The sequence below is a fragment of the Tympanuchus pallidicinctus genome, unplaced genomic scaffold (assembly GCF_026119805.1).
Source record: "Tympanuchus pallidicinctus isolate F22 unplaced genomic scaffold, pur_lepc_1.0 scaffold3, whole genome shotgun sequence".
NCBI lineage: Eukaryota > Metazoa > Chordata > Aves > Galliformes > Phasianidae > Tympanuchus > Tympanuchus pallidicinctus.
Window position 1 is genome coordinate 81,073,447 of NW_026294747.1, and position 26,128 is coordinate 81,099,574.

The window sequence follows — 26,128 nt, forward strand, 5'->3', positions numbered from 1 at the left end:
TTGTCCACAATTGAAAGCTGAGAAGTAGCTAAAAATTAAAAGTGAGAAAAAAGCAAAGCTTGCAGGAAATTGTGCAAAATTGGTTTTGGAATAACATAGCACAACCGGAAAAAAAAAGGAAATTATTTATTTATATGTTTGTTTTTGTTGGGATTTTTTTTTTTTTCATATGGAGGGAAAAAATCACATATCCCAAATGTACAGAAATCCTTACAAAGAAGGCAATAAATAATTAATTTAGTTTTTATAAATGATCTCTAGCCAAAGATATTGTCAAGAAGGACATAATGGTTCAATAGCTAAGTTTATAAATGTTCCAGTGTGTCCAGACAATGAACTAAAATTGCTTTTGCTCCTTTTTTAAGGAAAAGCAAAGAAATGAGGAAGAAGATATGAATAAACTACAAGAAAAAGAAGCATTAGTTGAAGAACTGGAAGCAAAACTTAAAGAAGAAGAAAAAAAGTCATTTCAGCTTAAGGAAAAATTATCAGATGTCAGTAAATTGCATGAAGAATTAAAAGAACAAATTTCACTAAAGAACCTGGAGATAAGTAATATGAGAATTGAACTTACCACCTACAAACAGAAAGAAAGACAATGTTCTGATGAAATAAAACAATTAATGGGAACTGTGGAAGAACTACAGAAACGATGTTATAAAGACAGCCAGTCTGAAGCTGACATTGTGCAAAGAATGGAATTAGAAACACAAAGGAGACTGGCACAACTTCAGGCTGAATTAGATGAAATGCATGGCCAGCAGATAGTACAAATGAAGCAAGAATTAATTAAGCAGCATGCAATGGAAATTGAACAACGTCTTGCGCAACAAAAAGTAGAATTGGAGAAAACGTCAAGTCTATGTTTGAGTGATAATGTTAATAAAGATCAAATGCATTTAATGAATATTAAAATTAATGAACTGAATGTGAAATTGCAAGATGCTGATAATGAAAGGGAAAAAATAAAGCAAGAACTGTCACAACAGATGGAAGTCATTTCAGCAGAGAAGTCTCTTCAGCAAACTAAAATTGAAGATCTTCTCCAAGAGCTGAATTTTTCAAGGGAGCAGGTTCAAAGAGCCAAACAAACTATAATGGATATGGAATGTAGGTTGAATGAAGCTGAAAAATATCAGTTTGTGATTGAAGATCTAAAATCTCAGCTGACTTCTGCCTCAGAATTTAGGAAGGAATTGGAACTAAAACATGAGGCAGAAGTCACAAATTACAAAATAAAACTTGAAATGCTAGAAAGAGAGAAGGATGCAGTTTTGGACAGAATGGCAGAATCTCAAGAAGCAGAATTAGAGAGACTGAGGACAAAGCTTTTGTTTAGTCATGAAGAGGAGCTTTCCAGACTTAAAGAAGACTTACAAAAAGAGCACATGGTGAACATCGAAAGCCTTAAAGACAACTTGAATATGCACCATAAGCAGCAGTTGGATGGAGTGAAAAAAGAAATGAGTCAAAAGATAGAAGCCATGCAGCTTGAAAAGGACAATTTAATCACAAAGCAAAACCAGTTGGTATTAGAGATTTCAAAGCTTAAAGATTTACAGCAGTCTATTGTAAATTCTAAATCTGAAGAAATGACACTTCAGATCCATGAACTGCAGAAAGAAATTGAAGTGCTTAGGCAAGAAGAAAAAGAAAAAGGTAGTCTTGAACAAGAAATTCAAGAGCTGCAGCTTAAAACTGAATTGATGCAGAAACAAATGAGGGAGACAGAAGATAGCCTTCAAAACAAATGTAGTGAACTTGAAACACAGAATAATCTTCTTCAAGGGGAAAACAAAACTCTTGAAGAGAAATTAAAAAGTATGTTAGTAATCTCTGAAGAAAATGCCATTTTGAATGACAGTGTGAGTTCTAAGCCAGAAAATTTGGATGTGCAAAAAAGAATAGAAAACTTGATTACTGAAAATGAGCAACTTAAGAAACAAAATATTCAACTCCAAGAAGATACTGAAAGGCAGAAGAGTGCATTTTTGTCTACTGAGAAAGAACTTAAAGCTAATAACAAAGGGCTGCAGAAAGAATGTGAAAGTCTTCTGAAGGCGAAGAATGTGTTAGAAGAGAACATGAATAAACTGGAAGCTGAATATAAAATCAAACTTAAAGCTTTGAGTGAAGAACTTCAGCATCTGCAAAGCAGTAGACCAGTTTTATTTAAAAGTAGAACTTCCAGTTTTGAGGAGAGAAACGAAAAAAGGGTGTTTAAGGCAGACACTCCTGAAGCTGGAGAAGTTGTTGAAAAAGATGCAACAGAACTTATGGAAAAGCTTGAAGTTACCCAGCGTGAGAAACTGGAATTATCCCTGAGACTTTCCGATCTTTCTGAACAGCTGAAGTCAAAGCATAGTGAAGTTTGTCATTTAAGTGAAAAAGTTAAATCCTTAAAAGATGAGAAAGACAAAGTTCTAGCAAAATGCAAAGAACTAGAATGTATAATTAGCCATGCTAAGAGAGAAAGTGTTAGTAATACTGAACCTAAGACAAAATGCTTTAAAGGAAAAGGTCGAGAGACTGCTACTGCAGCGTGTGAAAGTAGAAATAAAACATCTTCTCCAAACAATGAAGTTGTTGAAGGAATAAATGTAAGAGAAAATCGGGGCTCGGGTAAAGCTATCTGTCATCAGGTTACAGAAGTACAGGAAGTTCAGCAAATGTTGAAACCAGAACAGCCAGCTTTTGTAGAACATTTGCATGAAATGACAGACGGACTGACAGGTGAAGCATCATTAATAGCCATTACACAGACTGAAAATAATAATCTTCAGCAGCAAGTGAATACATTAAAATCAGAACAGGTATGTTACGTAAAACTGTGGAGAGAGAATCATTTACCTATGGTAACTTTTAGGAGCTTGCCTTTGGAAACTTGTATCCTATTTTTCCTTTTAACTGCTTCAAAATGCATGTGAAAAATTATAAGTACGTGTCAGAGTGGCTCATAGTTTTAAGTTACTGTATGAATGACTGGACCTGTGAATTGTGGTCAGTATGTAGAAGGATGCTATTTTTCGGTGGAAGAAATATCTTTCAATTACATTCAATTAAATCAACAACAGCAAAGCAATAGGGAGGAGAAGACATCTAGAGCACTTCATCTTTTGATGTAGCATGGAATTACCTGTGATGAAAACTTAGTCAAAACACATTTTTTTCATCTATGATTAGCTTTTCAGCTCTTTAATACTCTGGTAAACAATACATAGAGAGATAGAAACTCTTGACTTTTTCAGTTATCTTTTATCAGACTTGTCAAATAGTAATATTCCTCTATCAGATTTCTTGTATATGTATGGTTATCACTTCTTAAGTAATGTGTCTAGTTCTGAGTGTGAAGGGAGATGTGCATTTTTAAAGGACATGGGAAAATGATCTTAACTGAAGTTTGTTGTTCGATTAAGTCAAAATAGCCTGGTTCTCCACTGAGATTTCCAAAAACATAAAGGCCAAGCCTTCCTTGTGATATCAGCTTTTAGTCTGCAAGCACTGTTAGTCTTGCTGGAGCAGTTTAGGTCATTTAGGAATCTGTTCTACCCAAAGTATTTAACAACACCACTGTCCATTGTAGCAGGAGCTAGTTTTCAACCACTCCAGTCTGTAGAATAGAATAACATAACTTGGAAGGGACATCTGGAAATCATGTGGTCCAGACCCTACTCAAAGCAGGGCTGGCTTTGTTTAGTCATTTTTTTAAATTTTCATGTGTTTGCTACATTTGTTCTTATCCACAGATAGAATGAGGTAACATAGCAGACTGATCAAGTTGATGTGTGTACTATTTAAGATTCTTCTTTTCCATTTCATTTAGTTTCATTGGAAATCTAATCAGTCTTCTGTTTGGCACTTATCATGCCACCTGCAAGTGCCATACAAAACAAAAGTACAGGTTTCAAATGTGATTTTCTGTAGTAATTCCATAGAAAATAATCTGCACTCAATCTCGGGCATACAAGTTCTCAGCCATAGAGCAACTGTGAGGAAGTAGTTTGTGTCTCAGTATGAAGTGCAGTGTGTAAAGATTTATTGTTACTTGCAACTTTCTTGTCCATGACAGAAACTGAAGCATTTAGTGTTTTGTTATTTAATTTGTCTTTTTATTGTTATTATTACTTTATTATTATAAGTTGAAAAAAGTGTCTCAACTACTTTGTAACAGTTCAGGTTTCCAAAATGTGCATATTTAAAATTACTTAATATGTAATATATATGCAGCATTCCATTCAACAAGTATTAATTTCAGAAATTTACCAAGACTGGACATTCTTGTATTCTTTTTTTTTTTTTTTTTTGCATTCTTTATAAAGTGTACATTTTTATTTAAAGGCTGATTTACAGCTACAAATGGAAGCACAGCGCATTTGCCTTTCCCTGGTTTATTCAGCTCATGTAGACCAGGTCCGTGAGCACCTGAAAGCAGAAAAAGAGAGTGAACTTTGCAGTCTTAAAGAGGAGCTTCTACGTAGTCATTTACAAGAGATGAATGATCTTAAAAAAGTTCATCAAATGGAGCTTCAGACCATGAAAATACAACCAGCAGGTAACTTGAGAAAATTATAAGAGTGTAGCTCTTGATAGGAAATATAGATAGTGTCTTTAAGATAAAATTAACACAAGAGTTTGGGGAGAAGGAGCACGTGTCTGTCCAGTAAATTATTTTCAAGTAACATTTCACAGTGTTTTTTGTCATAGTATTTCCCTATTATAAATGGTCTGTTACTGAGTATATTTAAAGAAAGGATAAAAAGAATATAAAAAATAGGAATAGAAAGTATTACAGCTCGTGTTTTGGTATTTGTATTAGATCAGTTAATTGCAAGGAGTGATGTAATATTCATCTTTACATTTGTATTATTTACTACAATATTAAACAAATATGTCATTGAAAATATTTTTAAGCTTGCTTCATTCAGTGGTCTTTAAATTTGTGAATTGGCTTCCTGCCCTATTAAGTAAGGTTTTTTGATACTACTTTCAAGAACATTGTTCTTTGCCTTTTTTCCTCTGTGGGATTCAATGCTGTCAGATTTATTTTCTGTCCCTCCATTATTTGCCCTTGTGCAATTTTTTTGCATAGTAAGTTCTTTGCTCTCTTGTATTTTTGAGTAATGTTTGATATTTCTAGAGCTCATTGACACATGAAGCCATTTGGAGAATTGTTGTGCACCAAGTGTTTAAAAATAATAACCTTAATTATTTGTATTTGTAGATGATGAAGTCTCATCTTCTCAGAGACTTATAGAAAAGCTGAATGAAGCTGTAACTGAGGAATGCTCTAGGCTCACACAGGTAAGATTTAAGTAAAAGCTTTTTTTTAGTCTAACACTTGAAAATGAAGAATTATGTATATACAGTGAGTCATCTTGTTTTTCTGCATCATCTTTAACCTGCTCTAGCTGACCCTGCTTTGTGCATCATCTTTAACAGGTTTTCTTTGCAGCTTTTCTTTTTGCCTTGATCTCTGAATACAAATCGATCTTCTAAAATGATGTTGCAAAGGTTTTTGCATTAACTGTTTCATGTCCTTCTGCAGCAATTCTTCTTATGCTTAGTCTTAATCTTCAGTGCAGTGTTTTTCAGTAACTAAGTATGTAATCAAAAGTTGAAGATTCTTTTTGCATTTACCAGGTACCAATTATAGTATTTTTTTCGTGTTTTTTGATACATTATTAAACAATTCTTCACTTTTTTTTCTGTGTTTCATTTCTTGTGCAGATTTTCTGTGATAGTTGGAATAAAAAATCTTCAACTGTGATAGAAGCTGGTGATAGGGAACAAGATATTTTCAGTAGGCCTGCTGCTGAGAAGGAAAATATGGAATTAACAAAACACAGTGGTCAAATTCAAGGTAATGGCATTGTACTATCAAACTGGTTAAACAAACATTGATTTCAAATATTTCAAACTAGCAATTATGTCACTGTTTGTTCAGATGCTAATTTAGCTATTAATAAGTGCACAAATAACTAAAGATTTCCTCACTATTCTGAACAACTTTTCTTATGAATATTTCCTTGTGCTGTTTTTATAGTGAAAATTGGTGAAAAAAGTGATTATGTTTTTCTTCTTCTTATGTAGAAGCTAGCAGTTCTACCAAAAAAAACCCAACACTATGTAGAAAAAGTACATTCTAAAGCTCGGAGGTGCCCCCATTTGTTTCAGTGTGTTATCTATATTGAATAACTTTTCAGCAAAGAACTTGTAAATAATACATTGTATTAAGGTTTATGATACAATGTTCATTGTCTTTTGCTCTAATTCCCTGACGATTGTTTAACTTAGCTATGCAAGAACATATGGAAGGACTTCTGCATAAGATACTGGAAGAATACAGTAGGCTAAGAAAACTTCAATCAGAGTTGATGAAGGATTGTAAACAGGTAAAGTTTTTATAGTATTACAGTCTATAGGCCTTTAATTTGTACTGTTCCGTGAATTCCTCTTGAAATGAAAAAATGTATTTGAAATCGTGCTCATGCATCCTGGTTGAACGACATAGCAATGGATTGGTGAAATAAATTGGAGAAGACTGCTGCCTGTGTACCAGAATCACAGAATGACCTGAGTCAGAAGGTTTGTCTCTTCCAACCCCTGCAGAAAGCAGAGTCAGCTTAAGCAGGCTTCCTAAGACAATATTCTGTTGAGTTTTGAGCAATTCTAAGGATGGGATGGGAACCACACAACTCCAGTGGGCAACCTTCTTTTCTCCAGGCTACCCAGCTCTCTCAGGCTCTCATTATAAAACATTACTCCAAGCTCCTCACCTCCTTTATGGCCCTCTGCTGAACTTCATTTCTCTCATGCTAGAGAGCACAGCAGTGGAACAGGGAAATACCAGCTCCCTCATCTTCACGGCAGTGCTCTAATGCAGCCTAGGGGGCTGCTGGACTTTTGTCTTGTTAGAGCATTGCTGGCTTCTGTTTAACTTGCTGTTCACAAAGGACCCGAGTTCCTTTGTCCTTGGCTAAACAGGATGATCAACTAGCTATAAATGAATACTTGATCATTCAAGCTGTAAAATGAAACATATTTGTTTTGTCAATTACATTCTCTTGTGTATTGGCCACTGACCTTTCGTATATGTCTATAATACAGTTAATATTTTTTGCATGATTGCTGTGCAAATTACTGTCTTTTGTATTGACTTGATTATTTCTTAGGTCAAAGAACCATGGCTGTCATCTTCAGAACCTGAAAGAAGAAAAGAAGAGGAACCTAACAGTCTGGAAACAAGAAAGGAATCTTTGCGGGCCTCTTCACACAGTCTAATGGGTAAAAAGATGCATATGATGTTTTTCATGTATACGTATTCAAAGAGAGCAAGAGAAGAGAGAATGACTAACCTTTAACTGACTCTTAGTTTACAACAACTTGAATCATGTCAGAGCTTTTTGCAAATTTTACAGTATGATGCCATTCTTTTCTTAAATCTCTAAAATTTAATAGAATTGCTTTCTGTGAAACAGTTTTGGTTTGTTCTTGTTCAGTTTTCCACAGTTAGAGTTCTTTTACTCTTAAGAAATAACAGGAGAGGGAGGTTTTGTTTAATTTTGCAAAATGGAAGACTAAGTTATCTACTATGGAAAAAAATTAATATGAATAAATTTTTAACTGGTGTAATTGTTCAGTAGCATCACTGTTAAGAGATTGGGATGGAAATGAATTTATACTATTATAATTTTTTTCCCTTTTCATATTCAAATAATCTGCATATAGATCCTAAAATTCATGAGCACTGTTGGAAGGAGATGGAGAATGTTAAAACACAACTTGAAGAACAACATGCTCAAGCGGTGGAGCACCTCAGGTCTTATTTCCAGCAACAACTGAAAGAAAGTGAAGAGAGGTACACAGCAGAGATTGTGCATTTACAGGATAAGCTTCAGAGTGATGAGGTATCCTCTGACTGCACAAGGTATAATCAGTTTTTTAATGCTTACAACTTTGTACTCCGTACAGACAGAAGTGCTCCAAATAACTGTTCATGTAAACCTATGTATTTTACTTTGAAGTTTGAGAAATTATTTATAAACACATCACTCACAGTCTTTTGTTCTTTCAAGAGATATTGATTGCTGCCAAGAAATTACATAAACATTGTGAACAACATAGTGCAGCATTTAGAACTAAAAAATATTGTAAAATGTGTTGTATTGTACTTTTATAGTGAATAGAGGGAGTTCTGTTCATTGGAATAGTATACAAGCATCACTTCATATATATGAACATTTTAACTGTAAGTTCAAAACTTCCAACTCAGTAGGCTGCTGAAAACTTGACCACCCTTGAAGCTCCAGGCACTGTAGTTGGCTTTACGCTGTACCATATGTACTCTAGCATAGCTGTGTGGAATCGGTAGTGTTGGAGAATATATAGCAATAAAGTTTGTGGCAGAATTGAGGTTACCTTAGCAGGTTCTGGCTTTCACCAAGTCATGGGCATGCTCATCAGCCTCTTCCTGGCCCTGGCCAGTATGGCCATTCCAACCTGGAAGAAGTAATGTTCCTTGGGGGGAATCCTGACAACTTCAAAGCCTGTTGTTGATGATGATTCTTTGACTAGAATCAGTGGGTGTGTTTAGGGAGAAGTGGGTGCTTTTGATTTTGATCTGTTCAGCATCCTCTCTTGTTTGTTGCTTTTCAGTTGTTTCATTTAATGTACTCCAAATCCGTTCAGTATTTATGCATTTTTCATTGCTCTTGCTGTACTTTTATTTGAGAGAGAACTGTCAGTGTTTGTTTGTCAGCCAGTGCCTGGCTGTAAAGGGAAAACAAAGAGTCACAGTAGCAATAAGAGATGTTACTTAGGAGGGAGGAGAAGTTGTTTATATTTTTCTACAAATTGTCGATTATTTTATACACTTACCAAAGCAGTCTTTTAAAAAGGCCTAAGGACTAAGGTAAGATGAATTCTTAGAAGCTGAGACAAATGAAGATAAAAATGTTTTCCTTCAACCATTAAAACTCAAACAGCTACTTTTCCCTTACTGTAAGAGTATCTTACAATATCTTCAGTTATTTCTGTTCTCCTGTCTTATAAACAGTGTTCTTTTCATTCCTTAAAATATATTTCTGGTCTTCATTAAGTTTAACGGATGCTAAAAATATCGGGTTAGTTTTTGTAGCTAAAAATGGAAAAGATCATAAAATTATCATTTTGGACTCCCACTTCAGGATTCTTTAACTCAGATTTGAGCAAAAGAAAAGCAAAAAGCTTTTTGACCAAGTGCAGATTAAGACTGTAAATCTCACAGGCAACATTTACCTTCTAATAAGCAGTTTTCCACCCTCTTAGCAAGCTTTTCATTCCTTTGTGCTAGGAGATCACAGAGATTTTTCTGGTTTGGTACTATATCTTACCCTTTTGACAGCATATTCTGTTAAGTCCTTTTCAGTATGATAGGAAAGGAGAACTGCAGTTTTCATGTATGTTTTGTTTTGTCTTTTTTTTTTTTTTTTTTTTTTCTGCAGCACTAAATGTATTTCGACATGTTGATATTTAAATATAAACTCAATCATACTGGATTTCTTACTGTTTTCATGTGTACTCCATTTCTTACTGAGTCATTTGAGTGACGAATCAAATCCTAATGATTCAAGCAGGCACTGTAGTATTCACTTTAATTTTGTAGTCAGTGGGCACTACGTGTTCTCAACTAGCTGTAAAACAGTTGTTTGGGTGGCATTGGCAAAACTGATGTTAAGAAGTCTTTTATTGATGGAGTCTGATGTATGGAAGGCAGATGAAATATGAAGTAAGAGTATATGAAATTAGTGATGAGGGGAGAGAGATGTTGTCAAGAAAATATTTGCAGTTGTTGGTCTTTGAATTTGCATGGTGCATATGCACATTCATATAGGTGCATATTTGAATGAAAGAAAAAATAATGCATACTGAAACATTTATTTTATTTTAAACCCTGCTCTCTCTGCTTCTTTTACTTTCTTAGTATATCCCCAAATTCACAAATAAAGGTAAAAGAGTCCTTCAGGAAAGTGAAGTGCACTGAAAATCCTCATCAGCAGAGAGACGATGCAGCATTGGAGGTACCATATAACTCAGTTGACAATTAATAACAGTGGATATAATTTAGATGCTATGGGCTATCAGATGAAATTGAAATACTAACATTTGATAGTAATAAAGTAATTATCTCAGTACTATGTTCTGCACTTGACTGCCCACATTAGGGAAAATTAAAAAAGAAATCTTGCAAAAAAAGACTTCTAGAAATTATAAGACATAAACTTGCTTTATTGGTCCTGTCTTTTCCATTTTAATTTTTATTTTGTATTGATTCTCTGAAACAAAATTTTTTGGATTGGACTGCTTCCACTCTTAAAAGTGGAAAAATGTTGGTGTTCAAATGTTGGTTTCTTCAGGTTTTTTTAAAATATTGACACTTTTCTTTAAAGGCTACTTATGGAAAAAATATTTAAGTGAAATCCCAATACTTTTTAAGTATAGACTGCACAATTTAGAAGAAACTGTGGAAAAAAACAGTCCCAAAGATCTTAGAAACCAAATGCAAATGGAAGAGGCTCCATACATTCCTTCTCTAGTATTGCTTTAAACCTTGCTCAGAAATTCTCCACTGTGAGATATAGTGATGTTGTTTTCTGCTGTGATTTCTCCCTTGATTTCTCTGCATTTTGATTGTTCAAATAGTGCTAGAAAATCAGTCCTTTCAAACTCAACTTCTAAAATTATTTTGGCGCAGAAATGTGTGTGTGGGGGGGGGGAGTCCTTTACCCTTTCTTTTATTTTGTGGTACAAAATTCTGTTGTTTCTATGAAATAGGGATGAGCCGATTGAGGGAAAAATAATCTCTTAAAGCATTTAAAATCATGAAATAAAAATGCAAATACACAATTTGAGATTTCCTGTTTGTTTTTTTTGTTTTTTTACAGCTTGCTAATGAAATTGAAATGAAAAATGATCAGGATGTTGTACAATTGCTAGAAAAACAGTACCAGGAAAGATTAGAAGAAGAAATAGCAAAGGTATTGCTTTTATTTTGTTACTTCAAAATATGCTTTAAAATACTGGCACTTTTATTTATTGTTCCTGATAGTTGACAGAGTTGGAATATTGTATGCTAAATTCAGTTTTTCCTTTTTTTAATCAAAGATTTGATTCCTTCTGATTCTGAATATGAAAGTCTTTTTAATAAGCTTTCTGAAACATTTTGGTTGTGTGGGTCTTTTGGGATTTTTGGTTTGTTTCTTTGTGTGTGTTTGTTTGTTCTTTACTATGGAATTCATTCACTGTGTTCAGTGTGTCCAACAACCCTATTGTTTGGTTTCATGGCTTTTCATTTGTACCCAGCCATCCTTCGACTGGTGCCCTGTTCCTACCACATAATATTTGTTCGTGTGCAAGGTGGTGTTTTCTTTTAAAACTCCAACGAATACAGATGACACGCAGCCGTTCTCATTACTTGTATTTATTCAGAAAATCCAGAGGCTTAGGGAGTGGGTTTCTTGCTACTTTCAGGCTTCACAGCTGGTCAATTCAAAAGATGTTAACAGTTTCACATATTTTCTGATCATATTTAGTTGTGCATTTTAGTGTTTGGTGTAAAATGGAGTTTTTATTGGATCTAGTGACTTTCCTTAGGCTTTATAGATAAGAGTATATTAAATCGTTGTGGATTTATCATTATTTGATTCCCAAAGGCATTTTCACTTCCTTTTGAATTGGAATGAATTATCTCTGCTTTTTATGCATTTATGCCAGTATGATGACATAAAAACAAGATAATTAAATTAGTATTAATTAAAAACTGGTAAAAAGTGAGAGAATGCTTCTTCAAAAGGTTTGTGATCAGAGTTCAGAAAAATGTAATATATGATGACATTAATTTAATCAATCCAAATTTCTAGAGTAAATGTTTCATCTATCTCATTTACTATCCTAAATTAGCAAAGAAGTGCTTATGTGATAGAAAATGGGTTATTTGTGTTAAATGGAGATGCTTAGCAATGAAAAAGTTACTAATCTGTTGTTAACTGGAACTGCAACTTTATAGTACTTGTAGAAGTTTCCTTCTGGTCAAGTAAATACTTGTGCTGAATATCAAGCATAAGGCTCTGCTGCCCAAAATCAGTGTCAGTGGAATATTTATGGATGATGCTTGGATGGATAGAGAAAGCTTAAAATGGCTGCATTTCTCTGACTCACCTTGTAGATTCTAGACTATTTTATATTATGGATGTATTATAATATCTATATTCTTTTACCTTTGTATTTGCTTCTATTTAAAAAATAATAAAATCATAGATCAGAACTTTTAGTACTTGTATTTATATTATTGATGGTAAACAGGGAGATGTCTTCTGCAGAAAGAGATACTGTGAAGTATAAATTAATGCATATTTTTCTCATTTCTTCAGGTAATTGTGTCAATGAGTGTAGCATTTGCCAAACAGAGTGAATTATCAAGAATTGCGAGGCAGAAGAAAGAAGAAACACAAGCACAAATTGTGCATCAACAGGGAATGCATTCTGAAATGAAAAGGGAACGTAGAATAGAAGAGGTTGATGGCCCTCTCAAGAAAGAAACAGAAAAATGCAAACATGAAGAACTGAAATCACTTTGCAAGGAACTCAGTGAAGAGTCTGGTGAGATAGGCTTGCTTAGAGAACAGCTTCATTCTAACACCAAGTCTGATTATGTGTTGGGACAGACCACACATGAATCAGTGACTGCTGAAGGGCTTTTCTCCCATGTCCAAGGGCATATGGCAGAAGAAACACTGGTGAGTTTAAAAAAAGATAGGTGAAGTATAATAATACATTTGAATAACATATTTGAATATAGTTCCATTTCAATGTGAAGGCACCAAAGAAAGAAATTAAGATGAAAATTAGAATGTTTTCTTTTGCCTTTAAAAGGGATGACAACTTTAGGTCTCAAATTATTTACCTTTGTTTCAATACTCTACCACATTATGATAGCATTCTGCTATGCTGTGAGGAAGGGAATTCCCATTGATTGTGGGAAAACAGGTTTTTCTATTTTTTGTTAAAACTGTATTGCAAACAGTAAATGATATAAAGACCTTTTAAGGTATTGTTTTCTACTGCTTGTGCATGGAATAGATTGTGTTTTGAAGAGTTAGAGTCCCTTGTGATAAAGAATATAATCTGAAAACAAAAATTATGAAAGTAATATGTAAATATTACTGAATCTCATGTTAAGCATTTCAGAAATATGAGTTGAAGGAAAAGATCTATAATAAATATGTTAAAAGCAGCCTCTTATTTAATCCTAGGGTACTTTTGCTCTTTATTGAATTTGGTACCAGCTAGAGCAAAAAATTACTCTTTCAAATTTGTGTAATAGTTAAATATTTGACTCCTGTATTATCTTGATAGTGAATATGTCAGGAATTATAATGTTCCTGAGTTGCATGATGCTATTCTCTCAAACTTCTGTTGCAGTACACACACACTCTCTCACTCACTCACTCCCTCAGAAACGTATATGTCTGCCACGTCAGCTAAAAGGCTTTTTGAAAAGCTTTTTTAAATGGAGAATGTAGGCTTTCCAAGAAACAGGCAAGAAGTTAATGCCTTAGCAATATCCATTTTAATTTGTGAAAGTATTTTGTAAAATGTATTTAAAATCTTTCCTAGTATCTGTCTTTGGACATGAAATGTTAAAATAATTACAATATTTCAGTGCAACAATGTGATGGCAGCATCAGACATGGAAACATCAAGTCAGCTGTTGATATATGAGGAACGCTTGGAAGATATGCGTCAGGAACTGGTCCGGCAGTATCAGGAGCATCAGCAGGCAACAGAATTACTGAGACAAGGCCATATGCAGCAAATGGAACGTCAGAAAGAAAATCAAGAGCAACTTCTAGCAGAGCTTGAGAGTCTTAAAGTGCAATTAGCCGAGGTAATGTGGTACCTGACACAATGAACTAACAATGGTTTAGCCAACCAACCTCACCGCTCAGGTTTATTTAATACTTATGTATCTATTCACACACATCTTTAATGTAGGCATGCACACATGAACATGTCTGTGCTTATGTATACACACATACATATATATGCCACATTCCAATTACGTGGCCCTGTGCAGGATGCAGGTTAGCAAGCACATCAACAGAGCCCCCAGTCACAGCTGGAAATACTACTGAATGCTGTAGTTTTTCTCATATCCACTTGAAGTTGTAACTTCAACATATCTGCATCTTCCTGCAGAGCTCTCTTCCCCACCACCCATTTTCCTTTTTCCTTCTTTTGGCATTAGTGTGATTGTTTTGAGGGCTGTGAAACACAAACCTGGTTGTTTAGGGGAACACGGACTTTCAGTAGTCACTTTGGCTAGTCTAGTTTCTAGCTAATGTGTCATGCTCCTTCCATCACTTTTTTTTTTCCTTTTCCCCAAGTCAGCTCAATTTTATAGAACAGAGGTTTGTTCACTGTTTTTCTGCAGCATCACCTGCTGCTTCTTTAATAAAAAAAAAAAATGTTTTGCTTGAATGGAGCAAGGCTTTGGAAGCTGGCAGGAATTTCTAAGTGTATATGTGTGCCAACAAATGCCAAAGACATCCTGGATGGGGAAGTCATTTCAAGTAGGACAAAGTGCTTTGGCAATCTTTTTTTTTTTTTTAATCATGAACAATGAAGTTCTTATGGATTATGTTAGAATGAAATGAAGTCAGTGTGATTTGGTGGGAAACACTGCTGCATAATGGAACTCATTAAGCTCATTAATTTGTCTTAGTAATTGAGTCTTCAAAAAAAAAAACATCACTTACAGACTTGTCTTCAAATCCTTGAAGGTTGACAAATTGAAAGGCCAAATAAGCCTGAATTCAGAAGAATTTTTCTTGCTCTAATTTATTTCCAAAACTGTAATGTTACATGTGGAAATAATAATCCGTGTATTCTAAAATTCTTTAATTTCACTGTGGAGTGAAACTTTGTTTCCTTCAGATTTTACCTAAACTGTTCTGCTTAATTTGGGGATCAAGGAGCTTGGGAAACTAGAGTGCAAGTCACTTGTATTCTGGTTTTCTGGTTCTTGTACAGTGACAGTTATCAGTTCCTCTCACCTACTTTATAGATGTTTTTGTATCATTTATCCTGGTAATATTTCCTTTTAATATATATACACATTAGCCTTTATATCTGTGCTGATTTGCAGCTGAATCATTTGTCTGGGGTAGTAAACTGAAGGAAAATATTACAACTTGTGCTGTTAGCTTTTCTCTGTTTTTTTTTGTGTGTGTCAAAGATGTTTACATACATAAGATCTGCATTGGAATTTATACATCACTTTTAAGCCTTGAACACTTCCAGCAATTCTAAAAAAACATGTGTAGCTTTTTAAAAGAACTTATTTTCATGTTTTTTTCTCTGTAGTTCAGTGTATGTACGATGGCACGTGACATTTAGATGTTAAACTTCCAGTTTACATTGTGACCACCTTATTTCATAAAGAGCACAGAAATTGTAGGAAAATCTTAAATAAGCTATAAGATACCAAAAGTACTATTGACTGAGTTTAGTTCTAGAAAGCTTTCAGCCTCCTTGTAGCCATTTAAAGAAGTTGACTGAATTTTCACTGTGCAAAATATGTAAAAAATTAGAAGTGACAGGACTCCCTGGTACTCAGAAGCTTAAAAACTAATCTGTGCCACTTCTTTCTTAGCGTGTCTCAATGGAGAATGACAACCTGGCTGCAGAAAGAGAGAGAATGCTTTTGGAAGAACTGAAATCGTTGAGACAACATCCTGTTCCTGGAAAAGAGAGGCTCTTCCGTGAGCTACAGAACAGCAGCACGCAAACAGAGGTGAGTGTGGACTTTGGCTTTGTTGGCAGCTGTGACAAATAAAACTATGATTTGCTTTTACTGCAACTGTTTTTGATGTAATATAGTTTCCTAAAAAAATGTAGGGTACTTCTTGAATGGAGCAAGTTTAAGAACTGTTAGAGTTTAAGGTACTGGTAGACATAGTTTCTACTTCAGGGCAGCAGAAGCAAGTTTGGCAGCTTGTAGGTGGGGATTAATATAGCTGTTTGCTCAGGTAAGTTCATATTCATATTGCTATAGCAACAACAACTGAAAGCACAAGGACTGTTTAATCAGCATAACAAAGTGCTTTCTAATACACCCTGCCTTGGACTTCCTGTTTTGTTTTCGTTTGTTTTAGTTTAACTTTTTCTGCCTGGGAAAAGTGTTTCTTGATTTGTGCTTTCATGCAAAAATTTATTAATGGCACACAGCTGATTTCAGTTCTAAATTTCATATTTTACTGCTTCTTGGAAGAATATGTGTTTTCTGGCATGACAGGATTTCTCTCTATTTTGTCTTCTCTCCCTCTGCAAAAACTTGCTCAGAATGAAAATGAAAACCAAAATGATGTGAGAGAGGAAATCTCTAAGGATGAAGATGAAGGAAGAAAGCCGGATGAAGTATCTTCAGCTCTGCTTTCTAAAGAAAGGTGCTTAGAACTGTTAATTAAGAAAATACTCCTTAAAAAAAAAGAAAAAATCTTTTTATTATGTTCTTGCTCTGAAGTTAATAATATTTATAAGCTTTATTGTGATGGAAGTTCATGATAACGGTACTTTTAGATTTTAAATAAGTATATTTCTAAGTTTACAGACTTAAGATGAAACAAAATTTTGTTTTATAAAGCCTGGTTTTCTAATGCATAGAGAATTAATCAAATTTTAGTTTTACTATGTCTTTCCTGTATAGAATAATAATTTCAATGGAGGTGTATACATAACACATTGTATTTTATATATATAAAATTCATATTAATTATGTAATTATTGTATATGATAATACATTTTGAGTATTCTGTAACTTCTGTAATCTACGTAGATGAGCAATCTATAGTTGTCGTCTTGAAAAAAGAGTACTTTTAAATGAAAAAAAGAGTAAGTTTTAAATGAATACCAGGCAAAGGTGAATCTCTGACCACTTTAAAAGAAAATCTAGAAAAAATCTAAGAATATAAGTATAAAAAATGTAAGTGATGGAAGTACATATCTTTATTTTTAAAAAACCGTCTTTTAACACAAATGTGCTTTTTAATGTTTGTGTATATTATCTGTTTTTCAGTCCTAAAGAAATCTTTATTTTACTGATTCCATTCCAATTTTTCCTAGTTGCAAGGTTTGTAAAGGGATAACACTTCCATTGAAAGCAGAGGAAAATTAAATGTCTGATTAATTTCTGTCTGGCAGGCATGTTTATCAGAAGGCTAATGAGAAACTCATGAAGATTCTTTTGGAAGTTGTTAAGACGACTGTGGCCATGGAAGAAACAATTGGTCGCCATGTTCTTGTGTTACTGGATAGGTCTGGGAAAGTCCAGCCTTCCAAACCAGCTGGGTGGGACACAGAGGCAGAGGATTCCGTAAAACCTACTATCCGTGTGGGATATGAAAAAGGTACTTATTGGATGATTTTCTATTTCATAACAATTTGCATTTGCTGTTCTTTGATTTTTTTTTGAGTATGACCCAGACGCTTATGACTCATATCCAGTGTCCTTTTGCAAAGCCTGCAACAGAATGGGAAAGTGATTGAGATGTAGAAAAATAAATATGTTCCTGTTGAGGAAGGCAAAGAATAAGAGAATGAAAAGTAGCTTCATGCATCTTTCACCAACTTGACACCTTCTTCTCTATGCATGTGGGAACGGGAGCTGGTTTCAAAGGCTGTATCTCTGCTAATACAGGTAGCATGTAGAGAGCATCTGACATGGGACGCCTGTATTTAAGCTTGTGCACTTCCTTAGCCTCCTATAAATACGTTGGTAGCTTGTAAACAGCCTTTTGGAAACAGTTCTGGGAACTTTCTGACTGCCAAGCCTTGCCCATCATCTGTTTGGAATAGTGCTGGTTGGCAGGAGCCTATAGGAGCATTTGTTTGCTTATTAGTAAGTAAGAACTTTCCCAGATTTGCTCCCAGGTTTCCCAGAACTGCTTAGTTTGCTGTGATTATAGTAAGATATTGTCTGTTTATTTCTCTTTTGGGCAAGAATAAGAACTCTGTTGTACTGTCATTTAGGTACCCACGATAAAAGGAGCCAGTATAAGGATGCATGTATTCATCCTGGGTCTTAGGGATCTGCAGTGTGCAGCAGATCAGTTCAGGGGAAAACACATGATATATCTGGTTTTGTTTGGAAGTTCAACTAGTGTGAATGCAAAAGAACCTGTAAGGCAAATACTATATTTCATTATTAAGAAAACATGTGCTACAGAGTAATAATACAAATGGTAAATAAAGACAAACTTTATCTCTTTCATTCAGAGGATAGATTATTAAATATTACTGATTCCTTTTACCTGTAAATGTAGGTCACATTAAGCTTGGAGGCAAGTTAAGAAAGGATGTATGACTTGAAGCACAGTGGCATCTCTTTCAGTTGATGTCTCTAACGGTTATCTGCAGTGAAATGTGTATAGCTGCTATCTAAGGATTCTTGAACTTTTTTTAAGTTAAAAACATTTTTACTTCTATAGTACTGTTGTAATCCTCATAACTTCTATTTTCTATTTGCTGTATTTAATTGTGAGGAAAATTAACATACTTTTTGAAAACCCAGATTTTTGAGGCTCTGCCTTTTTTTTCCCCACGTTTTGGATTGGGCAACTAAGCTTCTGTCCTAAATTTTTGGTACTTGCCCAAGTGCTAGAGTTGAAAGAATCACTTTATTCAAAAGTGAGTGCTTTTCCATTTTACTTTGGAATGGGAAATGAAGTGGGTATAGTTTGCTTATGTTGAAACAATTTATAGTATCTTCAGCCATAGCCAGCTGCCTGTCTTCCACACTGTCTCTTAGCCAAATGATAACAACAATGGCCAAGGTCAAAGTTTATCACTTCCTACTGTAATACAAGGTGGTCTTTAAATTTATATGAATTGCATTTTAGACTTCAACTTTCTGTATGGAAAATAACAGTTTATAAATTTTTTTTGTATTCTTTGTGCTCTCATTGTGTAGTGTAACAAGCATTGGGATTTTCACACTTACTTTGCTCAAAGAAATAGATATGTGTTCCAGTTATGAAATAAGTGATTAGAGGTCATCACAGTTGTATTTGTTGAGTTGTTAACTGGAGTATTCACTGATGCTATTTCCTAGTTATATCATGCCTATTAGAGCACTTTCTGCTGTTTTCTCCCACATTCTCATTTGCTGTGAATATTGCTCCCCGTTTTCAGAGGAAAGTATGTAACTCTGTACAAAGGGCTGACATGTCATTACTGCCCTTTGCTCTGCACACTCACGCACACTGCACACTATGTGCTTTCGCTTTTTGCCTGCTCCTCCACAGCAATGTGTGTACTTGTCACAAATTGTTGTCAGTAACATTTCTTAGTAGGGATTGTTTGTGTTACATACACGTGGGAGAACACAGAAGACTACCTTTCTTTGATATATTGGGTGGGCAGAATATAATACTGTGCCTTCATAATACTGTTATCTAAATGCACTACAGACCCTGTTCTTTTGGAGATTTCTGATGAAAGTGTACTTTCTTAAACAAAAGGGAAATGTATTCAATTCCACTGGCAATGAAGGTCTACTTTATCATTGTCAATACTCTTATGTTTGCTATTAATGGGTTTTAAAACTGCACCTAAGGATTCACTGTTATTTTTACAGAACAATTTGTCTGTTATTGTGGTTCCCCCTTAGCACAGAGCTGCACTGGGCTATCAGCTGTCTACATACCTGTTGTGTATTATAATATCTTTTTAGTGATCAGAAATAATGATGCAGAAGTGAAAAAAAAGCAAAAAAAACCCAACGAGTAAGGATTAAAGGAGACTCAAATCAGCAATGGTTGTAATGAGTGAATGTAGAGAGTGTAACTGACTTCTGATGTAGTATTTGCAGTTTATTTTTTTTTCTCTCTTTCAAAACATCTCAACAGCATTCTTCCTGTGCTTGTAGTTCTGCCAGTCAGCTCAGATAGCCCTTCTAGTCACTTTGCTGTTTCATCAGCTGAAGTATTCAATTCTACTTTAAATAGAAGTATTCTGCTTGTGCTCTCAGGGCTGATGCTGCTCATTTTCAATACTCCCACAGAATGGCCCAAAAGAACATGATCTCTTAAGAAAATGTACCTTTGTTTTCTGGAAGATAGAAGTAGATAGATGCTATCTGTGCATTTTGAGCTCTGCATGTTTTGTATTTACTACAACATGCTAAACAAACTTCCTTTTAAACTGCTTAGGAAATTTGTAGGAATAAAATTTTGATAATAAAATAGAAAAAAATAATGCATTCACTAAAGTAAATCATCTCTGACCTTCTGAGCATAACCCATTTTATTGACAAGCAAAGTTCAGGTTGCTGTTTCTGCTGAGTTGTTTCAGCATTTTAGGAGCTGGATCATTAAGGTCACGCGCTTATAATTGTTAACTTCACTTACACAGCATATAGAAGTTTAGTTGAGACCTCGGCTGAACTATTGGCTAACACAGGAATTCATTTCTAGAATTGAGAGTAAAGTTCCAAGTTCAGCCATAAAACATACCATTTGAAGTTAACAGCATTTCTGCAAAGTAATTGGGTGAGTTTGGAGGCTGGAGCCAGAAATCACCATGAAAGAGCCCCTTTTGTGCTCTACGTGGGGCAGAGGGACTGTCTCCTGTGTGGTTGTGGCATCCCTTGAGCATTAAACCCTGTGATGTACTTCCTGAGCTCCTTCTTCCCTGTGTATGAGGAAAAAAGTAGTGAGTGGTTATATTCACTGAACTGTACTGAATTTTTTGTTGGTTTTCAGCTTGTAACCCCTAAACATAATTCCTTGTGGAAGTGTGGGAGTAAACTGAGACCTTAGGTCCAAGTAACACAAGTATCTCAAATGAAATAGATACTGCTTCATAAATGTCAGTTGAGAGCTTATAAACAATATCTGTATCTGAAACTTCTGAGTAAACACTGTATCTTATGGTTTTGTGGACCATGACATCTGACATGCTGAACTACAACCTTCATGACAAAGGAAAAACTATAAATCTTTTTCATTGCAGTGAGTGAGTTTACACTAGGAAAAGACATGTTTGCTTTTGAGGGTTGTATTCTATTCATTATTTTGTATCAAGGAAAAATAGCACTTGGGGAAGGAGAATTTAGTTTTAATACTCAGAGCAGAGATTATGTTGGTCACCATTATGAGGATTAGTACAAATTGGGGTTAGGTATTCAACTGCCATGAGGAGTAAATTAGATTTAACAGTGTTTCTATTTCTTACAACTACTGAAAATCTTCTGGAGATGTTGTGTCATGAAGGAACTGGGATTGTTTGATCTGGAGAGGAGGAGGCTCAGGGGAGACCTTATCGCTCTCTACAACTTCTGAAAGGAGGTTGTAGCAAGGTGGAGGTCAGCGTCTTACATGATTTTGCATCAGGCTACATATTTCTGTTTTTCTATATTTTCTATAGTGTTCATTTTTCTATTTGATTTGCACTCATCATTGCACAATTCAGATGTACCTATCAACCAAGCAATTCACTAAAATGTAAGGGTTATAGAAGATGAATTTTAGACTGAGATTCACTTGTCATTGCCAACTTCACTCACATTTGTGACTAGATTGAAATTTGTGTCTGTCTTTAAAGGCGGTATTTTTTCTAGATAGGAAAATTGAAATTTGAAAGAATTTTTTAAAAGATTTAAAAAAAAGTCAATAGGCATTCACTTATCAGGAATAGTTACCTACTGTTGGGATGTACTACTGTAGTGTTTCATACTGAATTTGAGATTTTAAAACAGGAGAGTGCTTTCACTTGTCTTGCTTAAATAAATTCTAAATTAAGCTAATTTAGTATTTTCTAGGTGGATTACTGTCAGTTTAATAACACAAGCAAACTCTGTGCCTCCTGCTTTCAACCAAAGTGGATAAATGCCTTTAAGCCAATTCAGACCTCAGGAAGACTGAGAGTAGCAAGATATCATGTTGCCCATCAGTAGGAGCAGTTACCATACTTGGCTTGTTCAGCTACTCATTTTAATCAATTTTCAAGTTACTAAAAACAATGCTGAATGCTGATGTTCTGTATTCTAGAGAAGTTGTCTGAATTATATGTGTGTCATGCCTTCTACTCTCTCAGGTCTGTGTTTTTGCGTCACTAATGGGAGCAGTCATGTTTTAAAGGATGCTAATGTAGCTGGGCACTAAGGAAAAGAATGAGTGATGGTCAGAGTGGTTTTGTTTTGTTTTGTTTATATTTTATAAGACAGTTTTGTAGTCATTACCTCAATTTATTCCAAAAAGTAAGGAATCCAAAGCACACTCAAAGTATGTCTAAAAGATCCTGTTAATATCTCCTTTTCTCTCTCTTTCTCCTTTTTAGCTCATTTTTAGCTAACACATTGAGTTTTGTTTATGTAAATTTTATTAAGTATTATTAAGATATTTCCCTTTCTGTCTTTGTGATCAAGACAAAATATTTTTATCGTGCTCTGATTGGTGTTTCTAACCATGTCTCATAGTTTTCATGTATTGAAGTCCTAAGAGTCTACGTCAATACTGATGTTTTTCCAGAGTCCTGTTCCTCCTACCACGGCAGCAATATGGGAGATGATGATATTAGCATGTGGTCAGGAGCTGGAGAGGAAGGACTGCTGAGCCAACATCTTGCAGAAAGTGGAGTGGAATTAGACCCTGAAAATGAAGAACTGGTTCTGAATATTAGTTCTCGACTGCAAGCGGCTGTTGAAAAACTTCTGGAAGCTATCAGTGAAACTTCCAATCAGGTAGTGTGTGATCTAATAGTAATGTGTTTTGAATTTTGTGTCTTAATTTTTTTGTTGTGCTCTTTATTTTTCTCATGAATGTTTTTTTTTTTTATGTGCCTAAAATCTATATACTCATTTTCAAAGCTGACGCAGTGCTTCAGGTGCCTATTCCAGAAATTCTGCTTCAGCATTACTTCACTGATGAATTTAGATTCACACTGGGAGTTGTATGGACTACAAAGGATGCCTGAATTTAGGCGTGTTTATTCATCTGGAGTGGTCTTTCATTCCTCATGCTCATTTCACATTTTGCTGCGATCCAGAGATGAGACAGGAGGTGTCAGAGCACATCTAGCAGACCCATTTGGAGGGAGAGGTATGAAGGGAACTGTGCCTGGTTCACTTGATATTTTGGTCAATTAATTCATCAAAAAGATGGAGCTCTCTGACTGCCACTTCTGACTATGATTTTAACCTGGCGGGTTAAACACATGCCTTTCTTGCTGTCAGGAAAGGAGTCTGCACTCCAGTTTTCTAGTGTGTGTTTGAGACATGTGGCTCATGGATAGCTTCCAAAGAGGCAGCATATGGATATTGCTTTCTTCTTTGCTGTAGGGGTATTTGCATAGTAGGATTTTAGTTTCTCTCTGGAGTATGTCTCTGTTAATTGAGGTTTGAAGGTATACTGAGAAAATACTTGGTATCTCACAGTCTGTTCTTAGGTCAGTGTCATTTGAAAAACTCAGTCTTTAAATTCAGTTCTTTACCAGAATTCAAAGGCTGTAATGTGCTTTGTGCTACTGATCCATATGTGAGTTAACAGGCGATGCAAACAACTTCAAAGTGTTGCAGTAATTAAGAATTAATGCTGCAATTATAGAAGTATGATCAATTCTCTATTACAGTTGGTGTTTCTTGTAAATATATTGCTGCTGCTGTTTAAACACAGTAGTTCTGTACATAAATGATTTTATTTTTGTGACTGATGTTTTTAAAGTACTTTTTATGATACCTGTGAAAGTAATCAATATATTCTAAGCAGCTTATTTTTGTTTATTCTCTATCGATCAGAAAGATTTATTTTACCTCCACAACTTTGTAGCTGAGACTTTGCCAGTATCTGTTGCCATTGTCTTGTTGTACTGTTACTGAGTTACACACAATTCCTGTATATACTGAGAGTTGGTATATTACATCTTTAAGTTACTTCGTGAAATACTGCAGGATGGAAAAAGTAGCCTAAATCAATCACAGAGAGAAAAGATTTTTAACCTTTCCTCTTAATAATTTGTGTTGTGCATATAAACCACTACGCATTTCATAAAACAAACTTTAAAGAGTGAGAGAAACCTGGCAACATCTTCAAAGTGACTGCTTGAGACCTGTCTAAACACACAGTTCAGACTGAAGTGTAGTTTGAATCCTTTCAGACAAGACGCGGAGTGGGTGTGTTGTAATTCAGATTCCACCTGCTGGTGTTATATACAGGTAAATAAATCAGGCCCCTCCCCTGTTCTTTGGCTGGGAGATACTAACAGAAAGTCTTGAAACAAGCAGAGTCCGAGAAAGCTCTTCCTGTTCAATTAACTTGAAGAACAGGAATGAAGGCGAACAACAACATCTCTGCATTTCTCTTTCATTGGCCATAGGGGAGGTGGAAAATCATTTTTAGTTTCTGTTCTGCTACCGTGCTTGTCTGCTGGAATGTACCTGCTCAGGTAGAACAAAATCGTGCTTCTCTGCTGTGGAAATTACCTGCCAGCAGCTACTGGAAGATTTGTGTTGCTTTTTCATGTGAAACTTCTCCAAGGAGGGTTTTTAGGAGTGACCATATGAAGTTTTCGTGCATCTCCCCCTTGGATTTCTGCTCTCCTCAGTTACTCTTCTGACCCTGGGGATTCTCAGTTGGTTTGTCACTGACAGCACTGATGCATATTCTCAGACTGCTAAATGTATGTGTTCTGTTACAAATTTCTCTTAGCAATTTCTAAAGGCAGTTTAGCTAGTGCAAAATAGTGATGTGGCAGTTAAGAAGACAGTGACAGCAGCTTTTGGAAATGGATTCTTACCGCACGTACTGGGCAGCTAATCTGTTGAATCCTCTGTGGACGGAAGGCCAAGAAGAAGACATTTATGAGGTTGAATCTCGTGTGCCTTTGCCATATCCTTTTCCTTTCACTGAACACTTGGATGAGAATAATTCTGTAGTTGTAAATACTGCAATTTTTCACTTCAAACACAAAAAAAAAGGGCATATTTTAAAAGTTGTTTCTAAAATTTCCTTGCCTACACCACCTTACTCAGTAAGTATATATATATATATTTTAATATCTAAATCTGCTTAAATAGAAGAGAATGAATGCAGTGAAAAATGCTGTGAACTTGCTATGTATTGCTAGTGAGCATTTTTCCTAGACAGTTTTAAATGAACTCTGAAACAGCTTTGGTTATAATTTTTTTTTTTTTCCAACAAAAGGAATTTAGCAGACATGGATGTATACTAACTTGTATAGAGTTAAAATCTTTTTAAAAAGTATGTCAATTATACTTACTACATTTTTTTTTTCCTCTATGAATTATTTATGAAGTGGAGGGAGGGCACTGCAATCAGTTAAACTTTTCTTTTGTAGCTTTCATGCACTGAGTAGTACCATTAACTAGCACAAGCTTGCTGATGGCTTCCAATGATCCCATGAGAGAGTTTTTGTACTTGAAAAATAGTGCTCATGTTTCTGTTTCTTTTTGAGTTTTTTTTTAGTATTATTTGGAATATTACCTTGACTTGTAATTACTGAAAAGAGCTGGTGAACAATTTTTGAGTTTTACCTAGTGCTGCATTACTGTGCATGTGATGCATTTCAGTAAGCCTTTTTTGTTGTTTTCTCCATGCAGTAAACTTGTTGTGTACTTTTCTTTTACTCAGAAGGGGCTCTGAATTTAAAATGCAGAACTTCAAAATGTAATAGAGTAAGAAGGCTCTACAATTTTTAAAATATTTTAATCCAATGCAAAAATTCAACTGCATCTGTTCCATTTTTAAACTCTTGTCAGAGTGCTCCTATTCAAGGTAATGATGTCCATCCATAAAGGAATGCTCCAGAAATTAAATTAAGTCTTTGGATTCACTGTATTACAGGAGAGAATTAATGCAGAAAAGAATGTACTCAGACATTCTTTTCAATGTTGTTTCAGTTTCAGTTTATTTATAAATGGATAATTTTGTGTGTAATGTTTTGTAAAATATTCCTAACCTGTTTTTGTCTGGAATTTTAAAGCAAGCTAATTGTGACCTGAGGTGAAGATGGTCAGAAAGCCATTATTTTTAAAGAAATTGAGAGATACTTGTTCAATATAAACTTAGCAAAGCCA

The 26,128-nt window shown here is 34.9% G+C and overlaps 1 protein-coding gene across 5 annotated transcripts in view; it reads left to right on the forward strand.

Moving 5' to 3' along the window:
- AKAP9 (A-kinase anchoring protein 9) overlaps positions 1 to 26,128 on the forward strand; it is a 100,655-nt gene that overhangs the window by 40,728 nt on the left and 33,799 nt on the right. For 4 of the 5 annotated variants that reach the window (XM_052695692.1, XM_052695694.1, XM_052695695.1 and 1 more), the window contains 15 exons: positions 366 to 2,813; positions 4,339 to 4,552; positions 5,222 to 5,301; positions 5,728 to 5,860; positions 6,295 to 6,392; positions 7,173 to 7,284; positions 7,729 to 7,927; positions 9,962 to 10,058; positions 10,923 to 11,015; positions 12,408 to 12,773; positions 13,700 to 13,924; positions 15,692 to 15,832; positions 16,381 to 16,484; positions 17,239 to 17,444; positions 22,566 to 22,777. In XM_052695692.1, the coding sequence (XP_052551652.1) occupies positions 366 to 2,813; positions 4,339 to 4,552; positions 5,222 to 5,301; positions 5,728 to 5,860; positions 6,295 to 6,392; positions 7,173 to 7,284; positions 7,729 to 7,927; positions 9,962 to 10,058; positions 10,923 to 11,015; positions 12,408 to 12,773; positions 13,700 to 13,924; positions 15,692 to 15,832; positions 16,381 to 16,484; positions 17,239 to 17,444; positions 22,566 to 22,777 (4,728 nt within the window). Of the gene's footprint in view, positions 1 to 365; positions 2,814 to 4,338; positions 4,553 to 5,221; positions 5,302 to 5,727; positions 5,861 to 6,294; positions 6,393 to 7,172; positions 7,285 to 7,728; positions 7,928 to 9,961; positions 10,059 to 10,922; positions 11,016 to 12,407; positions 12,774 to 13,699; positions 13,925 to 15,691; positions 15,833 to 16,380; positions 16,485 to 17,238; positions 17,445 to 22,565; positions 22,778 to 24,722; positions 25,063 to 26,128 lie in introns of those variants that run through there. The other variant, XM_052695697.1, reaches the window with a different exon arrangement.